At 55.5% G+C, this 24192-nt stretch overlaps 1 protein-coding gene across 5 annotated transcripts; it reads right to left on the reverse strand.

Annotated features, from left to right (window-relative positions):
• Window positions 1-4131: 4131 nt before the first annotated feature.
• On the reverse strand, window positions 4132-12636 carry ISLR2 (immunoglobulin superfamily containing leucine rich repeat 2). 5 transcript variants are annotated; one of them, XM_045449111.1, is made up of 5 exons: window positions 12459-12636; window positions 12038-12135; window positions 11497-11611; window positions 9315-9421; window positions 4132-7883 (listed from the first exon to the last, which is right to left on the reverse strand). In XM_045449111.1, the coding sequence occupies exons 4-5, from the start codon at window positions 9409-9411 to the stop codon at window positions 5635-5637; spliced, it is 2346 nt and encodes a 781-aa protein (XP_045305067.1). In that variant the 5' UTR covers window positions 9412-9421; window positions 11497-11611; window positions 12038-12135; window positions 12459-12636; the 3' UTR covers window positions 4132-5634. The 5 variants fall into 5 exon arrangements, with proteins under 5 accessions (XP_045305067.1, XP_045305066.1, XP_045305069.1 ...); XM_045449110.1 differs by lacking the exons at window positions 11497-11611; window positions 12038-12135; window positions 12459-12636 and adding exons at window positions 10028-10203; window positions 10854-11128; XM_045449113.1 differs by lacking the exons at window positions 11497-11611; window positions 12038-12135.
• Between the last annotated feature and the right edge of the window lie 11556 nt (window positions 12637-24192).

The following is a 24192-nucleotide window of genomic DNA, read 5'->3' on the forward strand; positions in this document are numbered from 1 at the left end:
TCTCCTTGCTCCATCCCCAATTTTCCAACAGAATTGCTCTTGTCAATATCTTTATGTCGGCGATTTACAAGGTAAAGGTATTTGGTAGGTCAGACTTCACAGTTTATGGCCTCTGCATGGGACCTTTCCTACGTCCTAGTCCCTGAGTTGGGCTTATTCGGCAGAGAATGTACTTCATCCCTGAAAGGTAAAGGTCCCAGAGTTTCTCCTGCTCAGTGGCTCAACCATCATGGTTCTTTCTCTGCAGATGATGCCCCCTGTTATGCAGAAGAGCCCTCTTTCCCTGCGGAGTATATCGTAACTGGGGCTCTCATACTAAGGAATCTGGGGCAAGAAGACAGCCATACCAAGATGCCACCCCCTTTCCTTTACCTACCAAAGTGCTTTGCCCTGAGATGGAGGAGGGAAAATCAAGTTCAGCCTCCCCACCAGGGAGTCACTGTCCAAACATTTACTGACTCAACTAATCTTTAGAAATGTTAGCTTTAGTTGTGGTTGTTATTCCAATGTCGTGGGTAGAGGACTGCATTCCAAACACAATATCAGGAAACACTGAACCCCTACCCCCACCCCACTCCCACCCCTGCCCTGCACTGCCTGCTTCTTCCTCAAAGCAGCCCTGCCTCCCTTTGTCTTTTTGTATTAATGGACTTTCTCTAACCATCTTCAAGAGGGTTCTCATTCCAGCTGATCTTTAGGAGACACTTGGGGAGGAGGGCCCTCCCTTCAAATCACCTTTCTGCAGACAGGTTTCCAATCTGCTTCAAGGCCACATCCTGGGCATCTGGTTTCTGTAGCTCAAAGAATTACTGTTCCTGATAAATTGCTCTGAGTTCCAAGGCTACTGCTGTCATATTGCATTTTCTGAGCATTTTCCAGGTCCCCCCAGTACACGCTTACACACGCTCACACACACACTCCCCAACTTATTGGACCCCATTCCCACCTCACATCCAGGTAAGTTTTATCACAAAACACACAGGAGAGAGGACTAAGCTAGCACAGTAGCTGGAGACACTAAAAAAAAAATCTGGGGGTGCCTGGGTGGCTCAGTCGGTTGAGCGTCCGACTTCGGCTCAGGTCATGATCTCACGGTCGTGAGTTTGAGCCCCGCATCGGGCTCTGTGCTGACAGCTCAGAGCCTGGAGCCTGCTTCAGATTCTGTGTCTCCCTCTCTCTCTGACCCTCCCCCGTTCATGCTCTGTCTCTCTCTGTCTCAAAAATAAATAAAAAAACATTAAAAAATTTTTTTAAAAAATCTGCGTTGGATGCAAAGCGTTACAGCCCTTGGAGTGCGGGGTGGAGGTGGGTATTATACCTGCAACCTCTGTGGTTTCTCACAGGGATCAGGCAGTGGCAGAGGCAGGCCTGAGGGGTGGAAATAAGGGAGGAACACACTTTACATTGCTCGACAGTTGGTGTCTTGGGGGGAGAGAGTGAGTAGTGAGCTTCCCACGTGGAGGCCCCTTTTAGGCCAACAGGCTTGAAAATGGAAGGTAGAAAGGGCCCGCAGAGACCCTCTGGATGAATACAGACAGGCCCATCAGGTGACCCACCTCAAAATATCCATAGGCCCTAAATGACACAGTTACCCAAAAGGGAAAATTCCATACATGGTCCTACCTCCTCATCTTCCCTCTTTTTTTTTTTTTTTATTTTTTTTCTAACGTTTATTCATTTTTGAGAGACAGAGAGAGAGGGAGACACAGAATCCGAAGCAGGCTCCAGGCTCTGAGCTGTCAGCACAGAGCCCGACACAGGGCTCGGACTCACGAACCGCGAGATCATGACCTGAGCCGAAGTCGGACGCTCAAGCGCCTGAACCACCCAGGCACCCCCTCATCTTCCCTCTTTAAAAACAGCCACACCCACTGCCTCCTTGCAGCCTCTCTTCTGCGGTCCCGTCCACAGCTCCCTTGCAGTGTGTTCAATAAACTTCTATCTCCTCTGTTCTGCCTCAGGTGGATTCTTTTCACCTCCTGCACCACTGGGTGCCACCCGATCATCATCCCACATTCAGGGACCCTCATCTGATCGGCGTAGACACGCCATTTAGACACCACACTCATTTCTGGATAAGCACGAGTGGAGGTCCTGCAACCACCCAACGAGGGCTCTGTAGAAAAGAATTGAGCCTCAAATAGGCAAGTCTTCAGGGTTCCTTCCAACCCTGGGATTTTATGAGACTCTCTGAGGAAGAAATCGGGGAGAAGAAGAAAAAAAAAGAGAACAGAGAAGAGAGATGGGGAGGAAATGGAAATAAAATTTGAAAGAGACGGGAAGGAAGGCCAGAGGCTGGAAACCATTCTGCTCCTGTGCCGAGTTAGTACAGAAAGAAGCTGGTAAGAGCCTAAGGGCGCTGGTATCCTGACGGGCAGTCAACAGAGTCACAGCACCCTGGTCCTCCACCTCCAGCACCCACCTATTTCTGTCCTGAGAGCCGAGACTTCGGGCCTGGCCTGGCCCTGAGAGCACAAGGCCCAGCTGAGCAGCATATGCTCATCCAGTAGGAAGCCTGGCCCATGACAAAGGAGGGGCAGAACTCTCAGCCACTCGGCACATCCTCTGGGGCACTAAGGATCCTAGGGGATCTGCAGGAAAACCCCCAATCCTCAGACAGAGAGGGCAGGAAGGATCCGTTCTTTTCCCTCTCCCTCCATACCCATGACCAAAGGATCGGGTTAGACCAAAACTGCTAAGCACTCATCCGCCCAGTCAGGCCTCTGCCAAACGCAATCATGTGGGTAGATTCCTGAACCAGTTATAGAAATTGGGCCAGTCCCTGCCCCCTGCTCAAAGGCAGCATTTTCAAGTAGAACAAAGCTTTTACAATAAAAGATTATATTTCTGAGGGGCGTCTCTGACACAGTGGGGTGAGGTGCAGGGGCAGGGCTCTCGAGCTGTCACTCTTCAGAGAGGAATTTTTCTTGGACACAGGTTTGCCAGTCTGAGCGGGCAATCAGGGCTCTGGCCCTGGGAAGTATCTCAGCCACAGCCTCTGCCAGGAGAAAGGCTAGGATGGGAGACAGGGTGTCTGGACCTGGGCCCAGTCCCCAGCCTAGACTGGTCCAATTAGGAAGACTTAATACTCACAGAGAGGGTGACAGAGGAAAAGAGATCGGAAGCTGAAAGAACAGAGAAGCTGAAAGAACTCTTCCTTTCCTCTTATACCTCCCTTCCTGGCCACTCCCTGTTTGGGGTGGGCGGGGTGGGGGGGTGGGTGTCGGGGGTTGAGATTCAGCTGAAACACAGTCAGCCCAACCCCAGGACTGTAGGCTGGTCAGGAGCATAACACTCTTGATCCCTCTGTTTCTTCCCCTGTTCTCCACACAAGAAGCCTCATTTCTAGCACTATATAATCAGTGTGGTTTCAACCCTGATTCTACATGTGCACCCACTTCAACCCACCCCGAGAGACTCACGGACCTTGTCAGTTGTCCATCGTTCACTGAGTACCCCCTCCCCAAACGCATGCACACCCACGGCATGCACTTGGCAATGCACACACGGCTCCTCCACTAAAGGTGCCAACTTGTCCTGTGCAACCAATCCTGCCTGGTTTCCCCTTTTCTGCTCTCCACCGTCTGCCTGCTCTGTAGTTTACGTTATTTGTGACTTCTTTTGTGCCAGCCACAGCAGTCTGGCCCCTAGGAATGCCCCCACTGGCTTCTCAGAGAACTGAGGGACTGGAGTTGAGACAGAAATGAGACAGTCCTCTCTCTCTCTCAATCTCTCTCTCTCACACATGCACAACCACACCCCATCCTAGTAAAAGTGTCAACCCATGGAGGATTTTGCACCTGCACAACACCCTCATGTACGCACCCGGGGGCTCCCTCCTGTTCAGTCTGCAGAGACCCACCCCACCCTCCCCACAAGCCCTCTCCACTCATTTCCAGCCTCCCCCATCCCACGTGGTTTCTCCCCCTCCATCCCAGAGTTGGAGGCACCAAGAAAGAGCAGGCGCCGGGTGTAGAACCTGGCAAAATCACAGGACAGTCAAACCGACAGGCAATCACACAAAGGATCCCAGTGAGAGGATCCAGGGGCTCCTTCCTTCTGCGGTTTCCTCCAGCAACCCCGCCCCAGGCTTCCTTCCACTGTCCCGCGACAAAGAGTCAATGAGCCCAGTTCAAATCGATTGTTTTATTGACTGTTTACATACAGACGCCTTTAGAAAAGGGCGCGGGCTCCAGGGGGGCTACTCCGCCCCGGGCCGCACTTGTGCTGCGCTTCGTGGACAGGGGCGGTCCCGACGCCCGAACCCCCCAAACCCAATCCCGACGTGTTCCTTCAAGAACGAAAAAAGTACCCCCCCCCAGCCCCAGTCGCCACGCCGCGTCCACCCTCCCATCCCCTCCCTCTCCGCCCACCTGCCTGCCCGCCCGCCCCCCTACACTACACGGTCACACTTTACAGAACACAGACTTCTCCTACAGAGCACGCTCGTCTAGGACTATACGCCAGGCAAGAACTGTTCCTGTGGAAGGAGGGGCGGGGCAGGGAGACGGGAGGACCTACGGGCTTTTCTCCATCCGGATCCCGCTGCGCTGTCACACGCCAGCTTTGTGCCAAACAGGTTGCAAGCGCTTAAGACAGACCGCGTCCAGGAGGCCGCAGTGGGCTTCCTTTGTCACACTCCCCCACCCCCCGCCCCCGCCTCCTCGAACCGAGGTCTGGGCCACGTGCAGCAGCGGAAGCGGAGCTGTCGAGTGCTTGGATCTCCGACACCCCCAACTCACCCACAACGAAATTCACCCGGGACCAAGCCCACACTCTCCTCATTAAAAGGGAGGGCGGTTCCGCGGCGCTTAGGTTAGCAGAGAGGGAGAGAGAAAACGGATTTCCCGCCCCCCCTCCTCTCACACACACCCAATTTTCCCAGAGGCTGGGAAGGGAGTGTTAGCACCAGACCCGGAGTGTCGTTGTCCTTTGGAAAAAAACAAAAAACGAAAATATGAAAATCAGAGTGCGCAGCTGAAAGGCGCCCCAGGCACCGGGCTTGGCTCCAGCTGATCAGAAGCGGATTGGGGGGGGGGGGGGGGGAGGAACAGACGGGTTTGTTTCCGAGTCGGAAGGGGGCTTTGAAACTAAAACTAGGGAGTTGCTACGGAGTCCTGACTTCTGGGACGTGCACCCCGGAAAGGGCGGAGTAGGGGTCCAGGCAGGACCCTACAGCGGTCCACGCAAGGGACATCTGCTGAGGGTCCCAGAATGACTCCCTGCCACAGCGTTACCACCGGATGTTTCCAACGACTTCTCCCGTTTCCTCTGGTTCCAGAGCCCACGGTGGGGCAGGCTGCAGAGCAGATTTCGCAGATAACAATTGCGGTGGGAATGGAGAGGTGTGGATTTCGCTTCGCAGTCCGTGGGTAGAGCTAGTAACCGTGCTTGCGGTGGTAATGGAACTGAACCCACAAGGACAATGACAGTAGTGGGTGGCCTGGGACTGCTGAAGTCACCCCACTCCCCACTAGAAGTCCCCAGTAGTGAAGATCGGGTCTGGTAAAGGGGCGGAGTAAGTGAAGGTTTCGGGTGGGGGGTGGGGAGGCTTACGTCCTGCCAGCCCTAGGCTTCAGCTCCCAGGTACCCAAGGTGGGGGATGGGAATGGGCGGGCCATTCAGGCTGGGGGTTCAGCCTGCCGTCTGCCTGTAGTTGCCATTAATCTCCTGGGCGATGTTGACCGCCTCGGCGCCCAGGGGCAGCCGATCACTGTATTCAGAGCCCGCCTCGAACTCCTCTTGGTTGGCCTTGGACTGGGACTCCACCAGCGAGCAGGCCGCCAGGCTCTCCTCCCTCTGCAGGTCCCCACCTGGGTCCCCCTGCTCCGCGTCTTCATCAAGGCCCTCCCCGGGAGCCTCCTCGGGCTCCACGACGTCTGCCTCACCGCCTGCCTGGTAGCTTTTCTCGGACTCGAGGTAGGACGCACGGGGGTCAAAGTCTGCGGCAATGCGTTTCTCCATGGGGTCAGGGGCCTGGGGCCGCAGTATAAGACGATAGGGCTTACCCGGGTGTTTGGCCAGCAGATGGCAGCAGGCGGCACCCAGCAGGGGCACGGTGGCCAGCACCAGGAGGAACACGCTCACTGCCACGATAACCAGCAGCGAGGGCAACTCCTTCTTGGTGGCAAACACCACTTGCACGTGGCAGGCCTCGCCTGCCAGCGCCAGGCACACTGAGTAGTTGGTGCCAGGCCGCAGGCCGCGGAACCAATAGGCGTTGACGCCCTCCTCCACTCGCGACCACTGTACAGCTGCGCCGCCCCCCGCTGGGCACAAGTAGAGCAGGCGCAGCGGCCGCCGCCCCGGCCGCCCGGCTCCCCCAGCCCCGCTGGGCCCAGACCCCCAGCGCGCCGCCAGCGGCGTCAGCTGCACCCGAGCCTCACGCTCCGCCACGTCCAGCGCGATGACACCCAGCTCAAAGACGTGCTGCTTGAGCTCTGCGCTCTGATTGAATGCGTGGTTGGACACGTACCGCGAGGGGTCCCCGTGGCCACAGCGTTGCTCCTCCACCGGATCTGCAGAGACCTGGTCTTCTGCCTCCTCTCCCTCACCTGCCTCCTCCTCCTCCGGCCCCGCCTCCGTCTCGCCCAGGATGCTAACCCGGACCAGGCCTGGGCCTTTGATTTTGCCCTCGGGTTTGGAGGGTAGGACGCTGTTGCCCCGGCCTTTGGCTGTGGACTTGCGCTCAGAAGTAGGGGCCTGCCCATCAGAGTCTCCCCCAGAGCCAGGAGCGTGTTTTGGGGGCCCAGAAGCCGCCACTGCCACGCGTAGTGACGTGGAGTTGGCACCCAGCTCGTTGTAGGCACGGCAGGTGTAGACACCTGCTTCCTTGGCACTCAGGAGCGGAACCAATAGGGAACCGTTTGTGAGGGCCAGGAAGCGTGGGTTGGCTGGGGGTGCAGGCCAAGCGGGTGCTGGAGTCGGGATTGGGGCCTCCGTCTGCGTTGGCCCGTCCCCATCTCCTTCCTCCTCCCCGTCTTCCGCCCCATCGGCATAGTCCTCCCCGCTCTGGACCGGAGGCTCTAAAACCACGGTGCCACCCGGGATCTGAAGTTGCCATTGCAGGCGGGGCGTGGGATGTCCTTCCGCGAAGCAGTGTAGGAGGAGCGCTAGGCCCGCGGGCCAGGGGCTGTCCGGTGCTTCAGGCGGTGGTTCAGCACTTAGACGCACGCTGGGTGGTGCACAGGACAGGGCGGGCAGGCGGTGCACCGGCACCCCCTGCAGCGCGGGAGGCGAGGCGCACGCGATGGAGTCGGGCTCGGGTAACGAAACCCTGGTGCTTGCGGCCCAGGCCTGCAGCCACACAAGGCTGCAACCGCAGTGGAAGGGGTTGTGATAGAGTTGCAGATGTGACAGCGCGCTTAGCGCGTCGAAGGTGCCAGGGGCCAGTGTACGGAGGCGGTTGTTGTTGATGCGCAGGGAGCGCAGGTCGGGCAGCGCACCCAGTGCGTCCCGGGGCAGCGAGCCCAAGCGGTTGTGGTTCATTTTGAGCAGCTGCAGCGCGCTCAGGTTACGGAGGTCGCTCCACGGGAAGCTGGATATGAGGTTGTGGCTTAGGTCGAGGTTCTTGAGCTGGCTCAGCACCGCCAGCGCGCCCGGCTCCACCGTGCGCACCTCATTGTGCGCCAGCCACAGCGACGTGACCTGCGTGACGTCGGCGAAGGCCCCACGTCGCAGCACGGTGATCTTGTTGGCCGACAGACTAAGCGTGGTCACGTTGGCCGGCAGTCCTTCTGGCACCTCGCGCAGCTCCTTGTAGGCGCAGTCGGCGAACTGGTGTGCATACTTGTCCACGCAGGCGCACGGCTCTGGGCAAGCTGCGGCCCCTCCTAGCAGAGCCCAGGCCAGCCACAGAGCCCGCAGGCGCACCATCGCGGATCCTGCAGATGGAAGCCGGGGGGAAGAGGGGAGAAGGTGACTTATGAGCCCCAGCTTTCCTTCCCTTTTAAGCGCTGCCTCCGCAAACCCATCTAGGGCAGGCCCTGGGGTTCCGGTAATCTCCTCTGTGCTCAAGAGTCTCTCTCCCACACGAATGGGGCTCAATGGAAATCTCAGGATTCAATGCATGCTCTCTCAGGGCCCTGATTTCCGTTTCCAGCGGATTTATGCCTTGCTTTCCACCCCCCTACTTGCTCGTTCAGTCTAGCAGTGGTCCTTCCAGAGGCTCTGCAGCTCACCTGTCTGTCTGCTCTGGGCTCTACCCTGGCCCCGTGTGTTTCTGAGCCTTCGTTTAACCCCGTGAGGAGGATACACAGAGAAGGTATTTTTGTCCATGACCTGTCGTCCTTCCTCCAACTCTTTGTCCCACGCACAGCACTCTCGCGCACACACCCAGACAGCACACAGCAATACAAACACACGCTGGGGCACCGCCATCCAACCGCAAACTTTTACAGGGTTCACAACACATTTCCTAGCACAAAAACACAAAGACATGGACACACTATACTCTGGAGACCTCATTGTTCTTTCAGCTGAACTTTAACATCAGGACAGCGTTTTCCCTTGCGTGCTTTCCTGTTCATTGTGGGAGCTGACAGACACAAGGACACATGTCCTCACACGAACTGACCCACACTCAGGGACACAGGCGTGCACTTGCGCACAAAAGCCCTCCACTGAGACTGAAATCCCAGAGGATGGGCAATGCCCACAACTTGCGGTGGGTGGCAGGAGATGGGACCCCTGGCAGCAGACTCACAGGCCCCCCCTCCGTCAGACACCAAAGCAGCCTGCCCTGGGCTGCAACTCCCTGGAGGGGCCAGCCGAGGTTGCTATGTCAACTTCCGACTGAGGAAGGAGATCCTCCCCCAGGCAGGGACCTTGAGCATGGAGAGGGATGTCACTAAAGATTCCCTTTCCCATCCCCGAAGAACGCAGGCGAGGCGGCTCCCAGAGGGCATTGGGGTCCCGAACCGACAGGTCATGGGGGCTGCCACTAGCTAAGGAAGTAGGAGTCGGTGTAGGATTCCGCCCCTTTTCTGCAGCTCCACGATGCCTAAGCAACCCCTCCCCGCCCAACAAAAACCTTCTTATCCCCAGCCACACAAACCCACTTAACGCAGACCACCCCGCCCCCCGCCGCCCCCCCCCTCCCCAGCTCCCCTCTAGGGCTCCTGGCAGGTTGGGCAGAGCCCCTCCCACCCTCCCGTCCTTAGGAACCCAGGTTCCCCACGCCGCCTTTGGTCCGGAGAGAGGGCCCCTCCCCACCCCTCCGTGGACTCCCCCTGACAGCGCCAGCGGGGTATGGCACCCTAGGCGGGATCTGCCCACACCGGGGTCGAGCTTGTGGGGTGGTCCCCGCGGCTTACCCGCTGCTGACTCTCTGCGCGCTGCCCTCGGGCTGCAACCCCTTCTCCAGACTGATGTCTCCGCGCCCAGACGATTGCCCAAGGGCGCTTTCCACATCTGTTGCTGGCTGTGGAAGACAGGGGAGGGGCAGAGAAAGGGACAGGTAATTGTGGGGACTGCCCGGGCCCTGAGGTCCTGCTTCAGTTTCCCTTTCGCGTCTGTCCCCCACCCCCCACCCCCCACCAGGTCTGTCTGGCCGCAGACTGAACAGAGTCCTCGCGCGCTCCCGGGCGCAGCGGGGACGCGCACAGCCTCTCCCGCCTCCCGCATCGCCCACATTTGTTAAAACCTTAGAGGCTCTCCCAGAGGCTGAGACGCGTTGGTCTCAAGGGGCGCCCCCACACCCACCGCCCTCGTCTGGGCTCTTCCAGTTCACCGCACACGCATAACCCGCGTCCCTCCGCACTTACACATCTTGCAGGCATTGTCCCTGTGACTAATCACACCGCCCCCCCCCCCCAGGTTCAAACACATTTCGTACAGACACACGCAGACCTTCACACCCTCCGCCCAGTCGACCTTCACATGTTAGAATTGTCCCTCATCCTGTAATAATAACCGAGTCAATGTGTTGAGCCGTCTTTGCGTTCACACTCATTTTCAAAGGCACGCCTTCACGCGGGACACTCACCCTCTCCCCCTCCCGCGCGCACACACATTCACGTTCACTCACCCTCACTCGCGGGTCCCGCCAGGGCCGGTGAGCTTCGCTGCTAATTGAACGCGAGCCGCTTTTACGCCCCGCAACACGTGAGACAAACCATCTTTGAGGAATTTGGGGGAAGGCAAGAAGCACGACTGAGGGGGGGGGGCGTGTCTTTGCCTTTAAACTCTTTTTGCAAATGCGGGCTGTGGCACAGACAGACCAGGAGTGAGTAGGGACCCGCTGAGCTGCGCGCAGCCGGGCTCGCGCGGACCCTTCCTTCCCGCACTCCCCTCCCCACTAGCAGCCTCCTCCCCGAAGCCACGTTCAACACGATGCATAATTGATAGTGTTAGCAGAGCGCCTCACCCTCCCTGCTATTTTTGCCAGGATCTGGGTGGATGCAAGCCCTGGTCTCCCCCGCCCCCCACCAGTCCAACCCGAAGACTGGAACGCACGACCCCGCGGGGCGCGCGGGGAAGCGACGCCTCCTCCCCAGCCCACCGCCACCCTGCCCAGCCTCTTAAGCCCTACTCTTTAAGTCTCATCTTTTGTAGCAAAACCAGCGCTTGAAGCCCACAGCCCCACACGCCTGCCTGTGCGCCCCGCGGGGTGCGGCGGGTGTGCGGTATCAGCCTCTGCCTCCGCAGAAGGCTGGCCTGGGCGCACCCACGCGCCTCGCCCTCAGGTCCTGCCAGCCACAGGCGAATGGGGCACCGGGGCTGCGGCAGACCGAGGCACCACCGAAAGGGATGGTTACAAAACGTCCGCTCCTCCCGAGCAGTGTGGGCTGGGTACTTAAGGCCCGAGGCTCTCTCTCCCCGTCCCTCCCTCGCCAACATCTTCACAGCCTCACCACCAAACGCGCCGTCAACCCCACACAGTATCCCCCGATGCCTCCGCGGCCCGCCACCGCCAGCATGTCTCACACCCTCACACAACAGCCGGCCTCGGCAGATTCGAATACTCGCTGTTCCCGACTCTCGCTCCCTGTCTCTGGCGAAACCCCGACATTTCTTTTAGCGACGAGGAGGCGGAGGCGCAGGAATGTCGAGGCATTTGGCTGAAACTCGATGTGTGTCTCCCGCACTGCCCATAGCAGCCCTGGAGACAGAGTTGCTGGCCAGAATCGAGTAAAGGGGAAGGGAAACAGGCTCCCGGAGACACGCAAACGCCCCCCACCTCCCCACCCCCCGCCTCTTTCCCCGGTCCTTTCTGTAGACATTGAGCTCTCAGGGCACACGCGGCCCCCAAGCCCGCACCTCGGGCCGTAGGGTTCTCTGGCGGTGGGTCGATGGCGCGGGTTTGGGGCCTCTGAGGAGATCAATCTCCTGATTTGAGTGTTGAGCATTTTAATGAGCTAGGGAAGTGGGGAAGAGAGACGCACGAGGAGCGCTGCAGCTAAAGAGACCACCCGACCGGGCGTTCCGAGGATCCTTTGTAAATTAAATATGAACGGACTGGCGCACGCCTACTCCGCATCCCTCCCCCTCTCTTACTCTTGCGGCCGCTGCTGGCGGCGTAGCCGGCTGGGACCAGACAGCTCGTACGGATCAGAATTTAGAACCCAGAACTTCACTCCACTTCCTTGGGTCTGTGGTCCCCACGGACGACCTAGGGGGAGGACACAGGAGAGCTCTGAGAGGGGAGGTGTCTTCAAGGAGGGTGGGAGGGTGAGGGCACCTTGACCCTGCGGTGGACACTGCGACGGCCCCCTAGTCTGGGGCTGAGTCCCTGCGGTTGGGCCAGGGAGTGGCGCGGCTGGCTGGCCAGGCACAACCTCTTTGTCTGCAGAGCAAGGGGTGGGGGGGCGGATTGGGAACGCTGAGGGGGCGGTTCTGGGAGCCTCGGTCCTAGAAGAGGGGTCTGGGAGGCGAGGGACCAGTAGCGAGGAGGGAGAGGCAGGCCCGGGATGGCGGGTCCTGGAGACTTCCTCGGGCGGGGGCGGGGGCGGGGGGGGAGGGGCGCCTGCCCTAGAGGAGGGGACCGAGGCTGCGACTCGGAGGCGCACAGCTTGTGGACCCCCGACCCAGTTTTCACCTCTTTTTCTGGTTCTTTATGCCTTCGTCGAGGAGGCGGACAGGTAGGCAGGTGGGCAAGGGACAATTTGGAAGCGCTGATGGACTGGAAGACAGAGACTGGAGAGTAGAAGGGAGAATGGGCTCGCTTATTCTCTGCGGAGAGCTTCCCAGGACCGCAGGGACCCGCCCCTCCAGCGTCCCAGGAACCTACGGGGCCCACGGGCCAAATAAGACCCCTTTTCCTTGGCTCACTTGCCAGGGATGCAGAAGCCCGGAGAATTTGGCAGAGAGACAGGGCTCCAGGGGCCAGGAGGGCGCCTAAGGATGTGGTGGCCACCCAGGCGAGGGCGCAGACTCCCGCGGGCCCCTGCGACTCCCGCCCACTCTCCAGCAAGCGCTTTTGTTCCCCGAGCCTACCCGGGGGGAAAGACAACCCTTACCCCCGCCTTCGACCCCGGAGCGCCCAGGGCCTGCCCTGGCAAAGTCCGCCGAGGCCTGGGGTTGGAGCCACGACTCCAGGATCAGCCTCCGGGCTCAGCTAGGAGAGGACAGCGCGTTTCGCCCGGCGCCGCCCGGGCGCGCAGGAGCAGGTCTGATGTCTATACTGTTAATCATGGTACAGTTACTGAGGGGCTGGGGAACCGGGAGCGAACACACCACCCCCGCCGCCGCCGCCCACGTCTTTGATCGTTAAAGAAACAGGCACCTAATCAGGTGCGTGGAAGTAGGTGTGGGTGAAGGAGGGATTTTAAGGTTCTAAGCCGCCAGAGGGGAGGGCCCAGAATCGGAATCTGTAGAATCCAGGCTCAAGGTTTTTGACCAGGTTGGGGTCCAGACCCTAGACAGACGCAGGGGCCAAGAACTGTGGCTCCGGGCAAATTTTTGCGAACCGACTTCTAACTTTGACTTTGCGGACCCGGACGGTCCGGAGGGTGGGGTGGGTTGAAACCCAGTGGATCCCCGCAGTCGCTCTCCAGGCTCTGTCCCCTCTTGGTTTCTGTCCCAGGCCTGGTTCGTGAGCGCCCCCTGCTGCACACCGCTGGCCGGTGCAGAGGCTGGGGCAAGGGCGGCCGGGGGCCTGCGCCGGGAGCGCGGAGGCTGGAGCCCTGCGCTAAGACGTGCTCTGTCCCGGGTTCGGTGGTCCCGAGGCGCAGTGTGCCGGAGTGGGGCAACGCTTACCGAGGGCACCGAAGCTTTCCTTCTCATGCCCACCCAGTCTACGTCCCCGGAATCTGCAACCTCCTCTCCCCTGCCCAACACGGACACAGCCCCCGCTTCGCACCCCATTGTGTTTCCGGCACCCAGGGCACAATAGGCACCCTTTGAATACTCGTGTAAGGAGTAGGCCCTGGCACGAACCGATGCTCTTAGTTCTGGGAGGAAACCGTCCTGTACGCCTCCCTCGCGGACAGCGCCCCCACCCCCACCCCACCCCCAGCACACACACCCTGGGCAGGGTGAGCGCTTTCTCTCTGAGAAAGCCTCTGGTAGGAGGGCTCTAGAGCACAGTCCTTAAGTCTTATGACTTTATCTAGGCCTAAAATGTCCGAGATCTGAAAAAGAAAATCTATTGGCTCTAAGAGGAGCAAGAAAACTACGAAGTAGGAAGTAATAGATGTTTAATGAAATGTTCAGGACAGGTAACATTGTGCAAAGGCTTCCATTCCAACTGCATTGAGAGTTGTACGTGCCCCTGTATTTAGCGAGGCATGTGGGTGATTTAAGGGATGTGGGAAGGTCTCGGAGAGTCAGAAAACCAGGGCCCAGAAGGGCATCACCTACCCGCAGCTTAGCGGCCTCAGGGGATCCCTCCCACAGCTGCACTCCAGCCAGAATCTCCAGAACACTCCCCACTCCCATCTTTCAGCTACTACATTCTGTCCCCTTGCCTGCCAACACGTTCTTACCTCTCTTCCCAAGAAGCTGCTTTCTCTTTCTAATTTCCAGCAGAGAGCTCACCTTTCTGGGAAGCCAGTCCCTGTTTATAATGCCCCCTCCCACCTTCTCTCTCTCCTTCCCTTCTTGCACACTCTCTGTGGTGGTTAGGAGGAAAGGTATTAGCATCAGACTTCACCACGTACTAGCTGTGTGACCTTGGCCAAGTTACTTAACCTCTCTGTGCCTCAGGAGGAAAAGGGGCTATAAATAAGAATATCTACATTATTGGGTTGCCCTGAGGATTAAAGGAGTCAAGGCATGCAGCTCACTGAGTACCTGGCACTTAGATAACACTCAGAAATGAGCTATTATTTTTTACAACATTAGCCATCATTATTGTCTTCCAGAGTTGGGTACAAGTATGAAGAGATGTCTGCTCCACACGCCCCTACGTGCTTGTGTCCTTCCTGCCTCCCCCACAGGGAGAAGCAGCCCCCAAATGTCTCTCTACTCCCTGCCCCCCCTACTTACCATGGCATAGGTAGCGATCAGAATTACTACTACCGTTTGTAAAGATGTCTAGTCTCATCTCAGATACTTAAAACTCGGATTCTGATGCCTGTAGCTGTCACCAGTGTGCCTGTTTGGAAAGAGAGACCAGCAGCTGCAGCCCTGGTGGAAGGTTTTTAATTAAAACCACAATCTGTTTAAGTATTTATTGGGCTCTGTGACTTTAATTATTTTCTAGGGAAAAAAAAAAAATCTACGTTTGCATATGGGAAGACTGTTGATTTCAGAGGAAAGTAGCAACCTGTGGCAGTTTGCTGGAGGCAACTGGGAGGAATTCCCTGAATGGTTCAGATGCAGCTCGACATTATTAATAATCTGGGATCCGGTCCACGACCTTCCTCCTAGTGCTTTCATGAAATTAGCCTAACGTGCTGGCGAGGCCCTTCCAGTGGCATCTCCTGTAATTAGCTGGGCCTGTGCCTGTCTCTGTAAAGATGGGGATCTCCTGCCTGGAGGAGGCAGCATGCTTAGCTATTCTACCAGCCCAGGCAGGACTGGTTCTCCCCAGCGTGGGGGGGTCTTGGGCCTCCGCAATAGGGTGAAGCAGGGAAAGGGAGGACTTCCATCTGCGGATAATAAACGTCTCATCTCAAAGTGTTTTAAAAACTGTATGTGTATCATCTCACAAGGAGGGAGGGCTGGCTTTAGGGCTGGTTGATTCGGTGGCCCAGACTCAGTCCCTCTCCTCTGCCAGCCTTAACAGGGCTTCTGCTTGAGACTTGTGTTCCTTGGTGCCCTTGGAGGGCTTCCGCAGCAGCTGGGGTAACATGCTTAGTGGTAACAGACTAGTGGAATAGAGAAACTGGGTTCTCCTTCTAGAAGCCACAGCCTGTCCTTAGGCCTTACGGATAGCTGTTGGCTCAGGCCTTCCCAACTGATAAAATGATCACTGGTAAAGGGAATTGAATTGATTGGCTCAGAGTAATCATCTAGCCCGGAAATAGATGTTGAGGAGTCAACCCCAAGATTATCCACAGGCGAGCAGTCCCCTTTAAGTAAAAGTGCTGGGGAGTTGCGTGATCAAAGTAATCTACTATTGTGTCAAAAGGAATTGAGCTGAAATGGACCATACTTGTAATAAACCATATTAGACATTAAACCATATTTGACACCTTATCTGGAGGTTAGACCAGTCTATGTCTACCATCCGTGACCACGATCAGGGCCCAGTGTGTGACCAGGATGAGGGAGCTCTCTTGGGTGGGTATACATACAAACTAGAGAATTCTGTGCTTTCACAGAATTCTTGAAAGGATAAAAATTTGTTCTTGGAAATGCCTGTGCTGGGATCCAAAGCTATTTTGGGAGCAGTAGAAGCTTGAGTCTTCAGTTGGATATTTATGAGCAGGAGATGTTTATGAACTCAAAGATGTTCCTACATGACTTCACATGACTGAACATGTCACCGGGTCCCATGGTGGAGAAGAGTGGCACTTTACTGTCGCGGTGGAAAACAGGAGGACGAATTGTACCCTGGCCTTGGGAAGAATGTGGAAGCGATGCAAAGCTTCCAGCTTCACAAACTCGATTGTGTGACCTTAAGCAACTCCTGTCCTCTCTTCTTCAGGTCTCTGTGCTTGCGAAGGTAGGAGAGTGGGCTGGACGTACTCGGGGGCCCTTCAACTGCTGCTGCCCTCTGAGATGCTGGCTCTTGGATGCTGTGGCTTTAGAAGAAGCCAGTTTGCAGGTTGAGTTGGAGCATCTAGGGGCCCTCTGCCGGGGCTTCCTTTGGAAAGTCTGGGGACCAATGCTTGCCCTCTTCCTCATGACCCTAGGTGGCTTCTTTTCCCTCCCACCACACTGCAGCTGACTCATCAACATGGTCATCAGCACACTTGGGCCCAGGAGCAAACCCTTTCCCCCAAACTGTTGTGCATTGCTCTGAGGGCAGGGGGAGTCCTCTCACTATGAAACGTATCTTGAAGACCCTGCACATAGTCAGATTCAGGGGATGTGTGTGTGCGCGCGCGTGTGTGTGCAACATCATTAGAGATGAAATCTGATCACTGAATATTTCGGGAGCCTGGTGCATAGGCCCAGGAAGAAATGGCCAAGGCTGCCTGGGGCTCCCTGACTGGTGGGGTCATGTGGAAGGAAGACACAACTCTTCTTGCGGTTCTGGCTACTTCTCTCTGCTCTGCAGCCCCGAGTTCTCCATTGCCTGGTGCCATCAGTGGAGAGAGGTCACGGTGAGCACGTATTCTGAGACCCACCTGAGCTGCTCATTGGAGACCCCAAGGGGCAGGGCTGGGGTGGGGGCTGGGGCTCCTCCTCCTTTATCCTCCAGGCTGAAAACTCCTGGGGGGGTCGCCCAGAGCCTTCTCATCTACTGTCCCCATCAAAGCCGGAACAGCGCACGATAGTGCACATGGCAGCATAGAATAAACGGAATTTCCTGCTATCTTCAGTCTCACTGTCAACAGGCTCTTCGTTTGTTTTTGGAGATGGCTTCCGAAAGCAGAGCTGAGACCAAGATTCACGCACAGGCCGTGGATTGTGGAAATTTCTTCACAGAAACTGGCAGGGGAGAAGGGAAGCAGGAGAGGAAGGGGAGGAAGCCAAGCCAGGGTGTGATTTCAGGAAGTCGCAGCCTCAGCCTGATCCCAAGGAGCTCTAGGCAGAAGTCACACATCAGAGTTTGTACGTGTACTGATTTAGGCAGGGAAGCTCGGTCTTCCGTCTCTGGTCTCCATAGATGCACAGCAGTCAGACATTGACTAGGGGCTGCCCCTAGGGGGGGCTGTCCCCAGGCACTTAGCCCTCTCTCTCTCTCTCTCTCTCTCTCTCTCTCTCTCTCTCTCACCTGTGGGAAGTCAGCTCCAGTAGCCCAAGGGCAGGCCTAATGTGAGCTCTCAGAAGACACAGAAGCCAAGGGATGGGCACACACAGAAATGGATCTGCTATAGCATTCATTCTACAAATAGGAATGAAGCCTCCTCGATGTTGCCAGGTGCTGTGCTTGGCATCGGTGCAGCTGTGAACCAGGCAGACGCCGTCTCCGCCCTCCATCACCCAGCATGTTCAGGACTCCTTAGGTGTGTGAACTTTAGGGCTTCTGGCATCCCAGGACAGGCTCCGTCTGCTCCAGCAGGTCACCTGGGGCCAAGGCTAGAAGGTCTGTGATCCCGCACCTGTCTTAGAGGAAGGATAGACAGGGAGCTGTCCAGAGTCACGGATCATCAGAGCTTGGGGCCTGTAGGTCTCCTACCCCAGCCCCTTCATTTTATTGGAGGGAACACAGGCCAAGAAGGAGGTCACAGCAGGTGGGACTGGGAAATGCTCCCAGCATGCGACTTCTCTGAGATGCCCTCCCAGGGCAGTCTGGTCAAGGGCAGGCTGAGCTTGGTGGCCAGTGCTGACCTTGCTGGTTCGCAGGAGGCCCTTGGGACTCTCAGGCAGATGTGGCCTATCTGATGGCTGTTTCTGGGTGGGAAACGTGCCAGCACTCAGGTCTCCTGTATTGGCCCCCTGTACCCCCCTCCAGTGCTCGTGGGCCCCAGTAGCAGAACCCTACCCATGTCTGGAAGAGACGGAGGCTGTGCCCTGCCAGGCAGCTGGCTGGGGCAGAGATTTGGAGGAAGGAGAGCCCACCCTTCGGTGGGTCTTGGCGTGTCCATTTCTGCACCCAGGTAAGGTCAGTTCTAACGGCCATGCCTTGGGAACAGCCAGGCACAATTCAGTGTAAGGGGGTGCAGAGCGGGAGACCAGGGAGTAGGGGGCTGACCCTGCTTTTCCACTGACTTTCTGGGGGACTTTGGGAAAGTCTCCCTCCCTTCTCCATTTCAGTTTCTCTCTCCATCTGCCTGTCTCAGCTGAGACAGCAGCTTAGATCTGTCACATTCTTGCTCTCAGCCTGTCCTGCCAAATCTAAAAGGGAGAAGCATGCTCAGTGGCCTCCCAGGAGAGACAGCCCCCTCCTGTAGTGCTCCACAGTGTCCTCTTTGAAGTGCCCCCAAATAGGTTTTCCCTGCGAAGCCAGGGACCGCCTCAGCCTCATCTCCCTGAGCCCTTATCTCCAACCCCAGCTGGAAACTTGATGTATTTATTTGCTTCTCCCAGGACCTCTTCTGTCCAACCCACATCTCTGCTGGTGCTGCAATGTGACCTTCTTGCAGATGGCTGTGTCTGGTAGCCAGGTGCAGGCCGAGGAAGGAAGGGACAGCAGTAAATCCCTCCATCTTTCCATCTGCAGGGTGACCCCACCGTTGGGGTAGAGGAGACAGTTGTGGAGGCTTGGAGAGGTGGAGACAGAATTCTTGGGAGAAGTAGTGGGGACAGGGTCTCTCAGATCTTAAATGGACTAGAAATCATCCGGAGAAGGCGAGGGAGAGGGAGAAAAGGGAGGGGAAGAAGGAGAGGAGGGGGAGGGGCCTGAAAGGGGAAGGGAGGAGGGGAGGGGGAAGGCCGAGAGAGGGGAGAGGAGGAGGAGGGGAGGAGGAGGGGAAGGCAGTGAAGGGAAGAAGCCCACAGGGCTTTGTGGGGTCAGCAACAGTGCCTTCTCTAGGGCGTTGGAGATACAGAGTTATTTTTTGTTGAGCATTGCCCATTCACAGTTTAGTCTTTATGTACATCATCTCATTTAATCCTTATCATTTTCGAAGTCTGTATTATCACCCCCAATTTGCATATGAGGCCACAGAGGCTAAGTAGCTTGCCCAAGGTCACACAGCAGAGCTAGGATTATGAATCGGGTTCCTCCAAAGACTGTGTCCTAACCACCACCCTGCACCCTTCCCCACTCCCAAGCAGACTCACTGACTGCCCCATCATGGGCCCAGCCTCACCCATCCTCTGCCTCCTCCTTGGTTGGTCTAATTGGCTGTGGAATCAGTCCATCCTGGTGTCAGCCAGGGCTTGGTGGCTCTAGAACTCCAAAAGAGGGTCTGCGAGGGTAAATTCTATCCCCAGGCCCTCTGTGCTCAGTCTGGTCAACAGTTTCAGGCGATCAGACAGGTGGACTGGGTTTCACAAGATCTCCTCTCACACTTGTTTGGCTGGCTAGCTTTGTGGAAAATTTCTGTGGTTAGCTAGCTAGCTTTTGTAATCTGCTTGGCTATCAAGTTTGGGATATTTATATTTATAAACTGACTTTAGCATCGTCCAGGCAGCTGGCCTTTAAAGAATTCCTCAGGGCTGAGTTTAAGGAAGTTCCTTGAGCCAAGAATGAAGGCATTTTCCCTTCACTTGTCAGCAAATGCATTTTGTAAGGGTGGGCAGAGACCTTTTAAACTTTCTGTTTTGTTTTTTTGAGAAGGGGAGTCAGCTGAAATTCTAGACCCTTCTCTCAATAGATCACCATAGGCATCTGCTTAATTCAAATCCAAAGGGTCTGGAGCAGACACCTGGATTTCAACACAAAAATAAATGATGGTGCCGCCCCCATTTTCCCCCTAGCCCCAGACTCAGCCACTAGGCCCAGTCGGGACCGAGGTTAACCCAAGGAAGCCTGTCCAGACAGACCTTTGCTCAAGTTTGTTTCCATCTCCCTGCAGCCCTTTCCCACCTCATTCCCACCTGTGAACTGAGCCACAGGGAGGGGTTAATACCACCCTCCTCCCCAAGCCTTCGTACCTGCATTGCAACCGGGGCTGGCGCCTTACCCTGAATCATGCATTCTCAACAGGAGAAATATCAACCCGCAGTGGAGGAAAATTGGCTCAAGAGGGGCACATTAACCACTTTAGATATTTCAGTGGGTTCTGACCTCCAAAGGACCACAGTACATAAACAGATATACCATACCTGTGCGTAAGGAAGAAGTAACATTTTTGCTATTTGCAGATGATGTGATTTCTTAATGTAGAGAATCCTGAGGAAACTACAGGGTATCTATGGTATTAAAATTTCATTGGGGGGGAGTCATGACTGGGAAAAAATATGTTTAAAGAAGCTCAGTATGGGAGAAATAAAAAAAAGAGAGAGAGAGGAAGGTTTGAGAAGCACTGGCCTTAAAGAAAAAATTAGGATAAATTCAAGCACTGGGAGCAGAAGGTTGGGATATTAGCCTTCTGAAGCTTGAATTTTTCATCTTGTGAGACCAACAGACCAGGAGGGTACAGGAAGGAGAGGGCGGAGAGCTGCTCACCACCCCCAGCGGCAGGGCAGTGCACCCGGCAGGCAGCCTCATGGGCATGGGTCACAGATGGTGCCAGTCTAGACACAGGTGCCCTGCTGGGCAAACCCCAACTCTGCCACATACAAATTTAATGACTTTGAGCCTGGTGCATGACCTTCCTGCCCCCCCCCCCCCCCCCCGCCCCGGCCTTTGTTCATCTGTAGAAAGACGGTGATGATGTCACGGCAGAGGGCCACTGGGAAGGCTCCATGAGGTTACCTGTGCTAAGTGAGAAGATAGTGTTTAGCACGTAGTTACCTTCCGGTTGTGTCAACTGGGGGCAGTATTCACCTGCTCGTGCTGGAGGCTCTCAGTCCTGGATTGGACCATCACTGTGCCTCCCCTATCCCTGGGGTTCGGTGAGCTCAGGTGGAACCCCTGTGGGGTGCTTCTAGAAGAGGATGCTGGGGAGGGAGGCAGACCACACTTAGGGTGCCGTATGAAGGGGTTCTCAGAAGCTCCTGCCCATCTGTCCACGGTCTCATGGACTCTTCAGCTGCTAAAGTGACAAATCCCTGTAGCCTCAAGAGTGACTCTAATTCCTTTGCTATTGGTTCTTAACTCCATTGCTAACCTTCATCACCAAATGTGCCCCTAAATTTGATATTAGCCCCAAATCCTAACCTTAGGCCTCACCCAACTTCTAACTCCACCCCATCCCTACCCCAATTCAAACCTGGGTCCTAACCTTAGCTCTAACCCTCATCCATAACCTTCACCCTGATTCCACCAGTATTTCCCGAAATTAAGTTCCTCCCTTCCACACAAGTTTTGCTACATCTGTGTTCCTTCTGAGATTGTAGTTACCTAATATATGTTCTTAAATTAGACCTTTAAATAATCCCAGTTTAGCGTTATTCTGAGCATCTATATTCCAGAAATCACGGTTTTGATATGCTGGTCGTATTTTTTTCTAATAGCTGTTAACAGAAGCACAACATGGTTAACGTTTTTGAAATGTTTTTCCACGCACCATCCACCTAAAGCTACCTCACGGACCACCGGAAGTGCGGGGGGTGGGGGGCGCTCAGGGAAGGACTGAGCTGCTCGGGGCCCAAGCCCCACGCACCTTCACTCCCCACCCACGTGGAGCCCAGCCTGATTGCGAGGCCCCGCGGGGCTGCAGCGCCCCCTGCCGGCCGAATCTAGGAGCAGCTCTAGCTCGGCTCCCTTCCCTCTGGGCGGGGTTCACGACGTGCTACTTTCTCTGACTTGCCATTTGGTGTCATTAACTGTCGAGTTCCCCTGCGAGGAGTGAAGAAAGGTGAGAGAAGACCCCTCTACTCTAGACTCAGGGGCTGGGGACACCTAGGGTGTGGGGTGCAGACAAGCCTGAAGTCAGAGGATGCAGGAACCTTGCAGGGGCTGGGCCTGCGGGGAGGTGTAGGGTGAAGGGTAAACTCTGAGATAGGGAGAATTGTCAGGGTTGGGACTAGGGGTCAGAGTGAGTGTGGGGGAGGAATAAGGATGAAGTGTGGCAGCCGGGACTGGAGGAGGAGGGAAGGGGGAGGGCGACAGCAGAGCCAGGCACCAGCCGGGTGTTGTGCAGGTAGAAGGAAGAGCAGGCTTGGAGTTAAAGCGGATTTCTGAGGGGCTCCTGGGTGGCTCAGTCGGTTGAGCAACTTACTCTTGGTTTCAGCTCAGGTCATGATCTCACGGTTTGTGAGTGCGAGCCCCTTGTGGGGCTTTGTGCTGATAGTGTGGAGCCTGCCTGGGATTCTCTGTCTCCCTCTCTTTCTGTCTCTTCCTCGTGTGTGTGTGCGATCTCTCTCTCTCTCAAAAATAAATAAACTTAAATATATATAATATATAATATATTATATATTATTATTAAATATATATTATTAAATATATACATAATATATTATATTATATAATTAAATATATACATAATATATATTATATATACATTATACATATATATTATATAATTACATATATAATATATAATACATATATTATATAATGTATAATACATGTATATTATATAATATATAATACATACATAATACATATATATATGTATGTGTGTATATATATACATATATATACATGTATATATGTATACATATATATAACATATGTGTGTGTGTGTGTGTGTGTGTGTGTGTGTGTGTGTATATATACACACAAGCAGATTTCTGAGTGATGATGTTCCTGGGCGTGTGAGCCCTTGGATCTCAGAAGGAGGCCCTGGAGCAGGCAGGACTGGCCATGGCTGAGCTGGTTTCTCTGCTTCAGGTGTGTGTGGTTGAAATCCCCCATTTGGCTGTGTTGGGGACACAGAGCCACCCACTTGTCAGCCACTGCAAGGTGGACTCCCCTGACTACCTTGGACCCTAGGACCCCCCACAATTGTCTGCTCTGTCCCAGATCTTGTTCTGTATTGCCTGAAGCCAAGCCCATGTATACTTTTTTGCTAAGATCTAATATCTGTTCATTTTTATAACTCACGAAGCAGTAAAGCTGTTGTCTTGGTTGTCTGTAAAATAAGATCTTATATTCGTGTGGTTCTTCACATATTACATTGTTTTTGAGGTTTATTTCTTCTTGGGGGGGGGGGAGGGGCAGAGAGAGAGGGAGACGCAGCATCCGAAGCAGGCTCCAGGCTCTGAGCTGTCAGCACAGAGCCCGACGCGGGGCGTGAGCCCATGAACTGTGAGATCATGACCTGAGCCGAAGTCGGACGCTCAACCGACTGAGCCACCCAGGTGTCCCTGTGTGGTTCTTCACATATTAAAAAGCTATTTGCACATTCTCTCATTGGTTCATGCAAGCGCCTGTGAGGTAAAAATGATCTGTATTGTCCCATTGGATAGAGTTGGAGCCCAAGCCTCAGTGAGTTTGACATACCAGACCAGTCAGAGGTTATGGAGTGAGAATTGAAAACTCAGTGCCCTGACTTCCAGCCCAGCAAGTTCATGGTTAGTTGACATGGATGAATCTGAGATAGCATTCAAAGATGAAGCACAGGAAACACATGTGGACTTGCTCTTAGAAGCTAAAACTCCAGGGCTGGAATCTGGTCATCTGGGCCAGGTAGGTGGGGTTACGGGTGATGGCCTGTGCCGTGGGAACCCCTGCAGGTACTAACGTGCATTCCATTTGGGACACCCCAGACAAGACAGCCCGGACAGCGACACATTAATTACACATTGCTAACATCCTGGGCTCCCCTCCCTCTTGTTAAGGGTTTTACCACCTGTGACTCTGGGGACACAAACAGGGGTGTGAGATTACCCGGCAGGGGGCAGAGGTGACGTTCTTACAGATGCTGGTCTCTGGCTCCTGACTCCCTCTAGAGGGTAATTCTTGAAACTGGCGCCTCTTTTCCTCCATGTGCCTCTCCTTTTGGGAGAGGATCCCTGACGGGCCCACCCTGGGTCTTCTCTTTTGGAATAGGGGCGGGGAGGGGCTCACAGATGTGAGCAACAAGGAGCTCTGGGCTCTGCTAAGCCCTGACAGGACTTCACAAAGTGCAACTCCCCCATGTTCGGGAACCGACCCCCCCCCCCCCCCCCCGCAACCCCCGCTCCCCGCCCTGCTTTAACACAGACAAGAAGCTGCTCAGTGGCTCCCGGGTGGGCTGAGCAGAGTTTGGTGCCTCAGAC

Source organism: Leopardus geoffroyi, chromosome B3, assembly GCF_018350155.1.
Source record: "Leopardus geoffroyi isolate Oge1 chromosome B3, O.geoffroyi_Oge1_pat1.0, whole genome shotgun sequence".
In the NCBI taxonomy this organism is placed as follows: domain Eukaryota; kingdom Metazoa; phylum Chordata; class Mammalia; order Carnivora; family Felidae; genus Leopardus; species Leopardus geoffroyi.